The 12,500-nt window shown below is 51.0% G+C and overlaps 2 protein-coding genes across 3 annotated transcripts in view; one reads left to right on the forward strand and one right to left on the reverse strand.

Moving 5' to 3' along the window:
* LOC144597496 (uncharacterized) overlaps positions 1-9,963 on the reverse strand; it is a 58,642-nt gene extending 48,679 nt beyond the window's left edge. For both annotated transcript variants that reach the window (XM_078406962.1, XM_078406961.1), the window contains exon 1: positions 9,768-9,963. In XM_078406962.1, the coding sequence (XP_078263088.1) occupies positions 9,768-9,846 (79 nt within the window). In that variant the 5' untranslated portion in view covers positions 9,847-9,963. The remainder of the gene's footprint in view (positions 1-9,767) is intronic.
* The window catches only part of LOC144597534 (uncharacterized), an 84,048-nt gene continuing 81,392 nt past the window's right edge, over positions 9,845-12,500 (forward strand). The window contains exon 1 of the mRNA XM_078407013.1: positions 9,845-9,976. Coding sequence (XP_078263139.1) covers positions 9,845-9,976 — 132 coding nt within the window. The remainder of the gene's footprint in view (positions 9,977-12,500) is intronic.

Consider the following 12,500-nt stretch of genomic DNA (forward strand, 5'->3'; position numbering starts at 1 on the left):
GTGGCAGTGTGAACTGTGAAGAGGATGTTAGGAGGTTGCAGGGTGACCTGGACAGGTTGAGTGGGCGGCAGATGCAGTATAATATAGATAAATGTGAGGTTATCCACTTTTGCGGCAGAAACAAGGAGGCAGATTATTATCTCAATGGTATAAGAAAATAACTGCAGATGCTGGTACAAATTGATTTATTCACAAAATGCTGGAGGAACTCAGCAGGTCAGGCAGCATCTCGGGAGAGAAGGAATGGGTGACGTTTCGGGTCGAGACCCTTCTTCAGACTGGTGTCTCAATGGTGTCAGATTAGGTAAGGGGGAGGTGCAGCGAGACCTGGGTGTCCTTGTACACCAGTCACTGAAAGTTGGCGTGCAGGTACAACAGGCAGTGAAGAAAGCTAATGGCATGTTGGCCTTCATTACGAGAGGATTTGAGTTATAGGAGCAAAGAGGTCCTTCTGCAGTTGTACAGGGCCCTGGTGAGACCGCACCTGGAGTATTGTGCACAGTTTTGGTCGCCTAATTTGAGGAAGGACGTCCTTGCTATTGAGGGCAGTGCAGCGTAGGTTCACCAGGTTAATCCCTGGGATGGCGGGGACTGTCATATGAGGAAAGATTGAAAGACAGGGCTTGTAATCACTGGAGTTTAGAAAGAGATGTATAAAATTATAAAAGGACTGGACAAGCTAGATGCGGGAAAATGTTCCCAATGTTGGGGGAATCCAGAACCAGGGGGTCACACAGTCTAAGAATAAAGGGGAGGCCATTTAAAACTGAGGTGAGAAGAAACTTTTTCACCCTGAGAGTTGTGAATTTGTGGAATTCTCTGCCACAGAGGGCAGTGGAGGCCAATTCACTGGATGAATTTAAAAGACAGTTAGATAGAGCTCTAGGGGCTAGTGGAATCAAGGGATATGGGGAGAAGGCAGGCACGGGTTACTGATTGTGGATGATCAGCGCTGATCACAATGAATGGCGATGCTGACTGGAAGGGCCGAATGGCCTCCTCCTGCACCTATTTTCTATGTTTCTGTTTACCTCTCTTTTTTCCAGCTTTCTCGCCTCTTTTACAATCAGTGTGAAGAAGGGTCCCCGACCCGAGACGTCATCTGCCCATTCGCTCCACGGATGCTGCCTGACCCGCTGAGTTCCTCAAGCACTTAAGTGTTTTGCTGGGAATCCTAGGAATCAGCCCGTCCATCTCTGCCACTGGACCCCCGGCATTCTGACCCACAGCTCAGAGTCCGTGAGCACCAGTTGCAATACCGCCCTCACCATTCTCTATTGTCTATCACTCTCAACACCCTAGGCTAATTCCCGGAATGGCAGGACTGTCGTATGTTGAAAGACTGGAGCGACTAGGCTTGTATACACTGGAATTTAGAAGGATGAGAGGAGATCTTATCGAAACATATAAGATTATTAAGGGGTTGGACACGTTAGAGGCAGGAAACATGTTACTCCAGCACTCTGTGAAACGTCACCTATCCATGTTCTCCACAGATGCTGCCTGACCCGCTGAGTTACTCCAGCACTCTGTGAAACGTCACCTATCCATGTTCTTCAGAGATGCTGGAGCAAAGAGGTCCTTCTGCAGTTGTATAGGGCCCTAGTGAGACCGCACCTGGAGTACTGTGTGCAGTTTTGGTCTCCAAATTTGAGGAAGGATATTCTTGCTATTGAGGGCGTGCAGCGTAGGTTTACTAGGTTAATTCCCAGAATGGCGGGACTGTCATATGTTGATAGACTGGAGCGACTAATCTTGTATACACTGGAATTTAGAAGGATGAGAGGGGATCTTATCGAAACGCATAAGATTATTAAGGGGTTGGACACGTTAGAGGCAGGAAACATGTTCCCAATGTTAGGGGAGTCCAGAACAAGGGGCCACTGTTTAAGAATAAGGGGTAGGCCATTTAGAATGGAGATGAGGAAAAACTTTTTCAGTCAGAGAGTTGTGAATCTGTGGAATTCTCTGCCTCAGAAGGCAGTGGAGGCCAATTCTCTGAATGCATTCAAGAGAGAGCTGGATAGAGCTCTTAAGGATAGCGGAGTCAGGGGGTATGGGGAGAAGGCAGGAACGGGGTACTGATTGTGGATGATCAGCCATGATCACATTGAATGGCGGTGCTGGCTTGAAGGGCCGAATGGCCTCCTCCTGCACCTATTATCTATTGTCCCCGGGCAGGCTCACAAGGTTCATTAGTGATAGGAGGAGATATAAGGAGAGTTCCTAGTGTTCATAGAGTCATAAGGAATAGGAGTAGAATTAAGCCATTTTAACTTTATTACTTCCTTCTCATTTGACAGTGAATCTAAACAAAAAGAGACAGAGTGCTGGAGTAACACAGTGGGTCAGGCAGCATCTGTGGAGAACATGGATAGGTGACGTTTCACAGAGTGCTGGAGTAACACAGTGGGTCAGGCAGCATCTGTGGAGAACATGGATAGGTGACGTTTTGGGTCGGGACCCTTCTTCAGACTGATTGTAGTGGGGTGGGGGGGGGGGAGAAAGCCGGAAGAGGGGAGAGACGGGACGTAGCCTTGTGGGTAATAGGTGGACGCTGGCGAGGGAGGGGTTTGCTAGGCCAACGGTCGGAACAAAGGCTAGAGATGAAAACAGAAGGTGGGAGACAGGCTGGTTGAAGAGTCGCAAATTTTGAAGCCAGAGGAAGGATTGTGAAGCCAGAGGAAGGATTGTGAGGGGGGGGGGGGGGGGTAATATGTGCGAGTCCAGGTGGGGATGCAGGTGAGAAAGGAATAAGTTCATGTTCTTAAGTGATAGGAGCAGAATTAGGCCATTCGGCCCATCAAGTCTATTCCGCCATTCAATCGTGGCCGATCTATCTCTCCCTCCTAACCCCATTCTCCTGCCTTCTCCCCATAACCGCTGACACCCGCACTAATCAAGAATCTGTCTATCTCTACCTTAAAAATACCCATTGCCTCCACATCTGTCTCTGGCAAATGAATTCCACAGATTCATCACCCTCTGACTAAAGAAATTCTGCCTCATCTCCTTTCTAAAAGAACATCCTTTAATTCTGAGGCTGTGCCCTCTAGTCCTAGACTCTCCCACTAGTGGAAACATCCTCTCCACATCCACTCTATCCAAGCCGCTCACTATTCTGTAAGTTTCAATGAGGTCCTCCTCATTCTTCTAAACTCCAGCGAGTCCAGGCCCAGTGTCGACAAACGTTCATCACAGGTTAACCCACTCATTCCTGGGATCATTGTTGTAAACCTCCTCTGGACCCTCTCCAGAGCCAGCACATCCTTCCTCTGATATGGTTTTTAGATTTAGATTTTTTTGATTTAGAGACACAGCGCAGAAACAGGCCCTTCGGCCCACCGGGTCCGCGCCGCCCAGCAATCCCCGCTACGGATAATTTTTACATTTACCAAGCCAATTTAACCTACAAACCTGTACGTCTTTGGAGTGTGGGATAAAACCGGAGATCTCGGAGAAAACTCACGCAGGTCACGGGGAAAACGTACAAACTCCGTACAGACGGCACCCGTAGTCAGGATCGAACCTGGGTCTCCGGCGCTGCATTCGCTGTAAGGCTAAATTCTGCTAAATTTGGTGGCCAAATTCTGCTCACAATTGTGCAGCTCACAGCTCCACACTCACCGGCCCACACGGTCCCCGCTGGAACCCTGCCCCAGGATTGAACCAGCCGCCCACAGCCTTGCCCCACCTGCACACACATCGTAGAGTCTGTCCTCACCTTCTCCATCGTGGTCTGGTTTGGCTCGGCCACCAAGCACGACGTTCGATCAGCTGAGAAGGTTGTTGGCTGCAACCTTCCCCCCATTGATGAACTGTACACTGCAAGGGCCAGGAAGCCAGCGGGCAAGATCATCTCTGACCCCTCTCACCCTGGCCACAAACTCTTCGAAGCACTTCCCTCTGGAAGGCGACTCCGGACTGTCAAAGCAGCCACAGCCGGACATAAACACAGCTTTGTTCCACAAGTGATAGTTCTACTCAACAACCAAAGTTCGTAGCCTCCTTTTGCTCTGGTTTATTTCATTCTTCACGTGTGTAAATTATGTTTTATTCTTAATTGTTTTCTGTATGTTCGTGTTGTTACTTGCCAGCGGAGCACCAAGGCACATTCATTGTATGTGTACATACTTAGCCAATAAACTTATTCAATTCAATTCAATTCAATTCAAATCAAAGAACACGTTTAAAATCACCTGAAACCCTCAGTTAGATGTGGGCCTCCATTACAGGCTGTTCTTCTGTATACAAAGCCCTTGATTAGATTCTTGCCTGCAACACACTCCCTGCTACGTTTCTCTGTGTACAAAGCCCTTGATTAGGATCCAGCCGTTTGGAGGCAGAGACAGAGTGATCTTACTGGATTGTATGCAAAACAATTTTATTGTGACCAGGTAGAAACACAGAAAATAGGTGTGGGAGGAGGCCATTTGGCCCTTTGAGCCAGCATCGCCATTCATTGTGATCATGGCTGATCATTCTCAATCAGTACCCCGTTCCTGCTTTCTCCCCATATCCCCCTTGATTCCGTTAGCCCTAGGAGCTCTATCTAGCTCTCTCTTGAAAACATCCAGTGAATTGGCCTCCACTGCCTTCAGTGGCAGAGAATTCCACAGATTCACAACTCCCTCCCCCACCCTAGTTCTCCGACTAGTTTCACTGCCCTGATTAATTTGACTGTGTTTCCTTCCTTGTCACCTTGCGGTCAGCTAACAACGATGGAGTGGTGGAGTCACACAACATGGAAACAGGTGAGCGTTCTCTCCCTCAGAGAGGGGATGTGTACGTACAATACGATTCCCTCAGAAGGCAGTGGGGGCCAAGTCTCCCCGTGACCTGCGTGGGTTTTCTCCGAGATCTTCGGTTTCCTCCCACACTCCAAAGACGTACAGTTATGTAGGTTAATTGACTGGGTAAATGTAAAAATTGTCCCTAGTGTGTGTAGGATAGTGTTAATGTGCGGGGATCGCTGGGCAGCGCGGACTCGGTGGGCCGAAGAGCCTGTTTCCGCGCTGTATCTCTAAATCTAAATCTAAAAAATCTTTTAAAAATCCACTAGCCCCTAGAGCTCTATCTGACTCTCTTTTAAATCGGCCTCCACTGCCCTCTGTGGCAGAGAATTCCACAAATTCACAACTCTCTGGGCGAAAAGGTTTCTTCTTACCTCAGTTTTAAATGGCCTCCCCTTTATTCTTAGACTGTGTGTGGCCCCTGGTTCTGGAGTTTAATTATCGGCATCAAACTCCATCAACCATTGCTCTGCCTAATTGCTGAGCTGGTCAAAATCCCCCACCGCTTTTGGTCGAATTGGCCTGCACTGCCCTCTGAGGCAGACAGTCCCACTGTTTCACAACTCTCTGGGAGTATTGTGTGTGGTTGTGGACACACCAGTCCAGGAAGTCTGTGGTGAGGCCACATTAGATACTGTGTACAATATTCGTCTCAGCGAAAATAGAACATCGCTGCACAGGAGCAGGGCCCTTTGGACCACAGTCTCCCCTCGATCACAATGCCAAGTTTAACCGATCTCCTCTGCCTGCACATGATGTACAGATAGGGTTGCCAACTGTCCCGTATTAGCCGGGACATCCCATAGTTTGGGCTAAATTGGATTGTCCCCTACGGGCCCTAGTGAGACCGCACCTGGAGTACTGTGTGCAGTTTTGGTCTCCAAATTTGAGGAAGGATATTCTTGCTATTGAGGGCGTGCAGCGTAGGTTTACTAGGTTAATTCCCGGAATGGCGGGACTGTCGTATGTTGAAAGACTGGAGCGACTAGGCTTGTATACACTGGAATTTAGAAGGATGAGAGGGGATCTTATCGAAACGTATAAGATTATTAAGGGGTTGGACACGTTAGAGGCAGGAACCATGTTCCCAATGTTGGGGGAGTCCAGAACAAAGGGCCACGGTTTAAGAATAAGGGGTAGGCCATTTAGAACGGAGATGAGGAAAAACATTTTCACTCAGAGAGTTGTGAATCTGTGGAATTCTCTGCCTCAGAAGGCAGTGGAGGCCAATTCTCTGAATGCATTCAAGAGAGAGTTAGATAGAGCTCTTAAGGATAGAGGAGTCAGGGGGTATGGGCAGAAGGCAGGAACGGGGTACTGATTGAGAATGATCAGCCATGATCACATTGAATGGCAGTGCTGGCTCGAAGGGCCGAATGGCCTAATCCTGCACCTATTGTCTATTGGGACCGCCCTTGTCCCGTATTAGGCCCGGACGGCGCTGTAGGCCCGGACAGTGTAGGCCCGGTCACTGTAGGCCCGGACAGAGTAGGCCCGGACAGCGTAGGCCCGGACAGCGTAGGCCCGGACGCTGTAGGCCCGGAGGCCGAGGCGCCACCTAACGGAGGTTGCGTAGCAACCCGCCTCCCGGCCCGGGCGACCGCCATTGGTGGAGCGGGAGCACGTGGCCGCTGGCTGGGTGAGGTGACGTGGGGCGTGGGGCAACCCCTATGTACAGATGGATCTTGGAGTCCAGGTCTATAACTCCTTGAAAGTGGCAACAGAGGGAGATAGAGTGGTGCAGAAGGCTTGCCATCATTGGTCAGGGCATTGAGTGTAAGAGTCAGCAAGTCTTGATGCAGCTTTAGAGGACTTTGGTTTGGCCATATTTGTTGAAGTTCCTCCCAAATATTTCAACTCTTCAAGAAACCCTCCCCCTCCCTTTCCTCCCTCTCTGAAGGTTTAAACTTTAGAGATACAGCGCAGAAACAGGCCCTTCGGCCCACCGAGTCCGTGCCGTCCAACGATCGCCCCGCAAACTAACACTATCCTACACACACACACCAGGGACAATTTACAATATTACAGAATCCAATTAACCTACAAACCTGCACGTCTTTGGAGTGTGGGAGGAAACCGGAGCACCCAGAGAAAACCCACGCCGGTCACGGGGAGAACGTACAAACTCCGTACAGACAGCACCCGTAGTCGGGATGGAACCCGGGGCTCTGGCGCTGTGAGGCAGCAACTCTACCGCTGCGCCACCGTGATGTACAGCCCTACAGGGTGTTATGTTCCCATAACCGGCCCTCTTTAGAAATGCCTGCAGTTTCCCTCTCCACAGCTGCTGCCTGACCCGCTGATTGATTTTTCTTTCAATCCAAGTACCAGAAAACAGCCCATGTTAAAACTAAACTTTAAATTAAGACAGACACAAAGTGCTGGAGTAACTCAGCGGGTCAGGCAGCATCTGTGGAGAACATGGATAGGTGACGTTTCACAGAGTGCTGGAGTAACTCAGCGGGTCAGGCAGCATCTGTGGAGAACACGGATAGGTGATGTTTCGGGCCAAGACCCTTCTTCAGGCTCAAGTCTTCAGTCTCTTGACCCGAAACGTCACCCATTCCTTCTCCTCCAGAGATGCTGCCTGACCCGCTGAGTTACTCCGGCATTTTGTACCAGTCCACGTTCTCCACAGATGCTGCCTGACCCGCTGAGTTACTCCGGCATTTTGTACCAGTCCACGTTCTCCACAGATGCTGCCTGACCCGCTGAGTTACTCCGGCATTTTGTGTCTATCTAGTTTAACTTGTTCTGGATCCGAAGCTCGGAATGTTTGGAATTCTTATCTCTCCCGCTCCTCCTTTTTATGTCCAGCCTCGCTCCACTCGTGACATGAAGATTAAACTATATCATCAGGTCATGAGGCCGGAAGCGATAGGAGCGGAATTAGGCCACTCGGCCCATCGAGTGAGTCTAGTCTGCCATTCAATCGTGGCTGATCTATCTCTCCCTCCTATCCCCATTCTCCTGCCTTCTCCCCATAATCCCTGACACCCACACTAATCAAGAATCTATCTATCTCTGCCTTAAAAATTGACTTAAATTGAACACATTTTATTGGCCATGTACGTACGCATGCAAGGAATGTGCCTTAGTGCTCCGCTCGCAAGTAACAACACGACATACAGTAAACAATTAAGAATTAAACATAGAACACTAATACATTCAGAATAAAACTTCCACTGACTTGGCCTCCACAGCCTTCTGTGGCAAAGAATTCCACATATTCACCACCCTCTGACTAATGAAATTCCTCCTCATCTCCTTCTTAAAAGAACATCCTTTAATCCTGAGGCTGTGCCCTCTAGTCCTAGACTCTCCCACCAGTGGAAACATCCTCTCCACATCCACTCTATCCAGGCCGCTCACTATTCTGTGTGTTTCAATCAGGTCTCCCCCTCATTCTTTCTAAACTCCAGCGAGTACAGGCCCAATGCCGACAAACGCTCATCATAGGTTAACCCACTCATTCCTGGGATCGTTCTTGTAAACTCTAGATCGAACATAGAGCTGACAGCACAGAAACAAGCCATTCGGCCCACAATGTCCGTGCTGGACAAGCAATGGGAGATTTACATCAGGCAGATACAGGAGCAGTGACAGACCATTGAAGAACATTTGCCCCTCTCCTCCCCCCCCCCCACCCACCCCACCCGCTCACTCTGCCCCCCCCTCCCTCGCCCCTCTCCCTGTCCCCCCCCACACACCCCTCCTCACATGCCCCTCACTCACTTCCCACACCCTCCTCTCTCCTCACCCCATCCCTCTCCTCACTCTCAACCCCCCCCCTCCCTCCCCCATCCCCAACCCCTCCCACTCTACTCTCCCTCCCTCACCCCGTCTCCTCTCACTTCCAGCCCTCTCACCCTCAATCTCCCCTCTTCCCCTCTCTTAGCTGCCCCCCCCTTTCCCCCCTCCTCTCTCCCCCCCCGGCCCCTCTCTCCACCCTCCCCCACCTCTCTCTCTCCCCCACCTCTCTCTAACCTCTCTCTAACCTCTCTCTCTCTAACCTCTCTCTCTCCCCCACCTCTCTCTCTCTAACCTCTCTCTCTCTAACCTCTCTCTCTCCCCCACCTCTCTCTCTCCCCCACCTCTCTCTAACCTCTCTCTCTCTCTAACCTCTCTCTCTCTCTAACCTCTCTCTCTCCCCCACCTCTCTCTCTAACCTCTCTCTCTCTCTAACCTCTCTCTCTCCCCACCTCTCTCTCTCCCCCACCTCTCTCTCTAACCTCTCTCTCTCTCCCCACCTCTCTCTCTCCCCACCTCTCTCTCTCTAACCTCTCTCTCTAACCTCTCTCTCTCCCCCACCTCTCTCTCCCCCACCTCTCTCTCCCCCACCTCTCTCTCCCCCACCTCTCTCTCCCCCACCTCTCTCTCCCCCACCTCTCTCTCTCTAACCTCTCTCTCTCTAACCTCTCTCTCTAACCTCTCTCCCCCACCTCTCTCTCTCTAACCTCTCTCTCTCCCCCACCTCTCTCTCCCCCACCTCTCTCTCTCCCCCACCTCTCTCTAACCTCTCTCTCTCTCTAACCTCTCTCTCTCTCTAACCTCTCTCTCTCCCCCACCTCTCTCTCTAACCTCTCTCTCTCTCTAACCTCTCTCTCTCCCCCACCTCTCTCTCTCTCCCCCACCTCTCTCTCTAACCTCTCTCTCTCCCCCACCTCTCTCTCTCTCCCCACCTCTCCCTCTCCCCACCTCTCTCTCTCTCCCCCCACCTCTCTCTAACCTCTCTCTCTCTAACCTCTCTCTCTCTAACCTCTCTCTCTCTCTCTAACCTCTCTCTCTAACCTCTCTCTCTCTAACCTCTCTCTCTCTCCCCGCTTACCCTGCAGGTTGTGGACCCTGATGTCGCTAACTCTCTCTCACCCCCTCTCTCTCTCTCTCTCTAACCTTCTCCCTCTCTCCCCCCTCTCTCATTCTCTCTCTCTCTCTCCTTCCCTCTCTCCCTCTCCCCCCCCCCCCCCCTCTTACCCTGCAGGTTGTGGACCCTGATGTCGCTGATGTGTCCGATCCGCTCCTCCCGCTGGAACCAGTCTTGCGGGCCGGCCATGGGAGCTCCAGTCCCGGCCGCCGCTGCTGCCCCGCCCGCTGCCCGACACCGACACCGACACCCGCGGCCCCCGGGGCGGGGACTGGGACTGGGCGGCGTCTGGGGGCTGGGACACGGGCGGGGCGAACAGGTACCGTGCTCACAGAAACACCTCACCTGTACACACCCACTCACCTGTACACACCACACTCCTCACCTGTACACACCCACTCACCTGTGCACCACACTCCTCACCTGTACACACCCACTCACCTGTGCACCACACTCCTCACCTGTACACACCACACTCCTCACCTGTACACACCCTCACACACACCACACCTGTACACACTCACACCACACACCTGTACACCACACCCCTCACCTGTACACACACCACACCTGTACACACTCACACCACACACCTGTACACCACTCACCTGTACACCACACTCACCCCCCTCACCTGTACACACTCACACCACACCTGTACTCGCCCTCACTCCTCACCTGTACTCACACCACACACTCTCACACCCCTCACCTGTGCTCACCCCCTCTCACTACACCTGTACACCCTCACTCCTCACCTGTACTCACTCACACCTGTACACACTCACATCCCTCACCTGTACACACTCACACCACTCACCTGTACACACTCACACATTCCTCACCTGTACTCACTCACACCCCTCACCTGTACACACCACGCCTGTACACACCTGTACACATTCACACCCCTCACCTGTACTCACTCACACCCCTCACCTGTACACACCCTCGCACCCCTCACCTGTACACCCCTCACCTGTACACCCCTCACACCTCACACTCTCACACATCACACCTGTACACACCCTCACTCCTCACCTGCACACCCTCACACCGTGTACACACCTGTACACACTCACACTGTGTACACCCCACACATCACACCTGTATACACTCACACCCACACACTTCATCCACCACACCTGTGTGGAGATCTGTCCTTTTTCCACATCTGTACACACTCACACCACACCTGTACACACTCACACCCCATACACCACACCTGTACACACTCACACCATGTACACCACATCTGTACACACCCCCACCCCTCACACCACACCTGCACACACTCACACCCCTCACCTGTACACACCCCTCACCCCATACACCACACCTGTGCACACCCTCACACCCCTCACCTGTACACACCTGTACACACTCACACCATGTACACCCCACAGATCACACCTGTACACACTCACACCATGTACACCACATCTGTACACACCCCACCCCTCACACCACACCTGTACACACTCACACCATGTACACCCCACAGATCACACCTGTACACACTCACACCATGTACACCACATCTGTACACACCCCCACCCCTCACACCACACCTGTACACACTCACACCGTGTACACCACACCTGTACACACCTGCAAACACTCACACCATGTACACCACACCTGCACACACTCACACCGTGTACACCACACCTGTACACACCTGTGCACACTCACACTGCGTACCTGCACCCGTACACACTCACACCCTAAACACCCCACCTGCACACCCACACCCCATACACCACACTTGTACACACACTCACACCATGTATACCACACCTATACACACCTGTGCACGCACTCACACCCCATACACCACACCTGTACACACACTCACGCCATGTACACCACACCTGCACACACTCACATCCTATACATTACACCTGCACACACTCACGCTGTAAACATCACACCTGTACACACTCACACCCTATAAACCACACCTGTACATACTACACACACACACACACACACAGAAAACAGACACTGCACACACACTACACGCACTGTACACACGCACCGTACACACACACTGTATACATGCACACTGTCCACACACACTGTACATACACATTGTATACATGCACTGTACACACACCAAAACACACACAGTATTCATACATGGTACACACTGTACACATACACACCACACACACACAGAAAACACACACACTTTGCACACATACACTGTGTACACACTATACACACACACAGTATACACACACAGTATATACACACAGTATACACACACAGTATATACACACAGTATACACACACAGTATATACACCTAGATACATACACACACACACTGCACACACACAGTATACACACACAGTATATACACACAGTATATACACCTAGATACATACACACACACACTGCACACACACAGTATATACACACAGTATACACACACAGTATATACACACAGTATACACACACAGTATATACACAGTATATACACCTAGATACATACACACACACACTGCACACACACAGTATACACACACAGTATATACACACAGTATACACACACAGTATACACACACAGTATATACACCTAGATACACACACACACACACACTGCACACAAACAGTATACACGCACAGTATAAACACTGCACACACATGCAGTGGCACACCAGACACACACAGTACACACACACACACTGACATCACACACACAGGCAGGTATGTATTCACAGTGTACACACATGGTGATACAAACCTCAAAACAGATGCTGGTTTACAATCAAAAGACACAGAGTGCTGGAGTAACTCAGTGGGTCAGGCAGCATCTGTGGAGAACATGGATAGGTGA

The sequence above is a fragment of the Rhinoraja longicauda genome, chromosome 10 (genome assembly GCF_053455715.1).
Source record: "Rhinoraja longicauda isolate Sanriku21f chromosome 10, sRhiLon1.1, whole genome shotgun sequence".
Taxonomy (NCBI): Eukaryota; Metazoa; Chordata; class Chondrichthyes; order Rajiformes; family Arhynchobatidae; genus Rhinoraja; species Rhinoraja longicauda.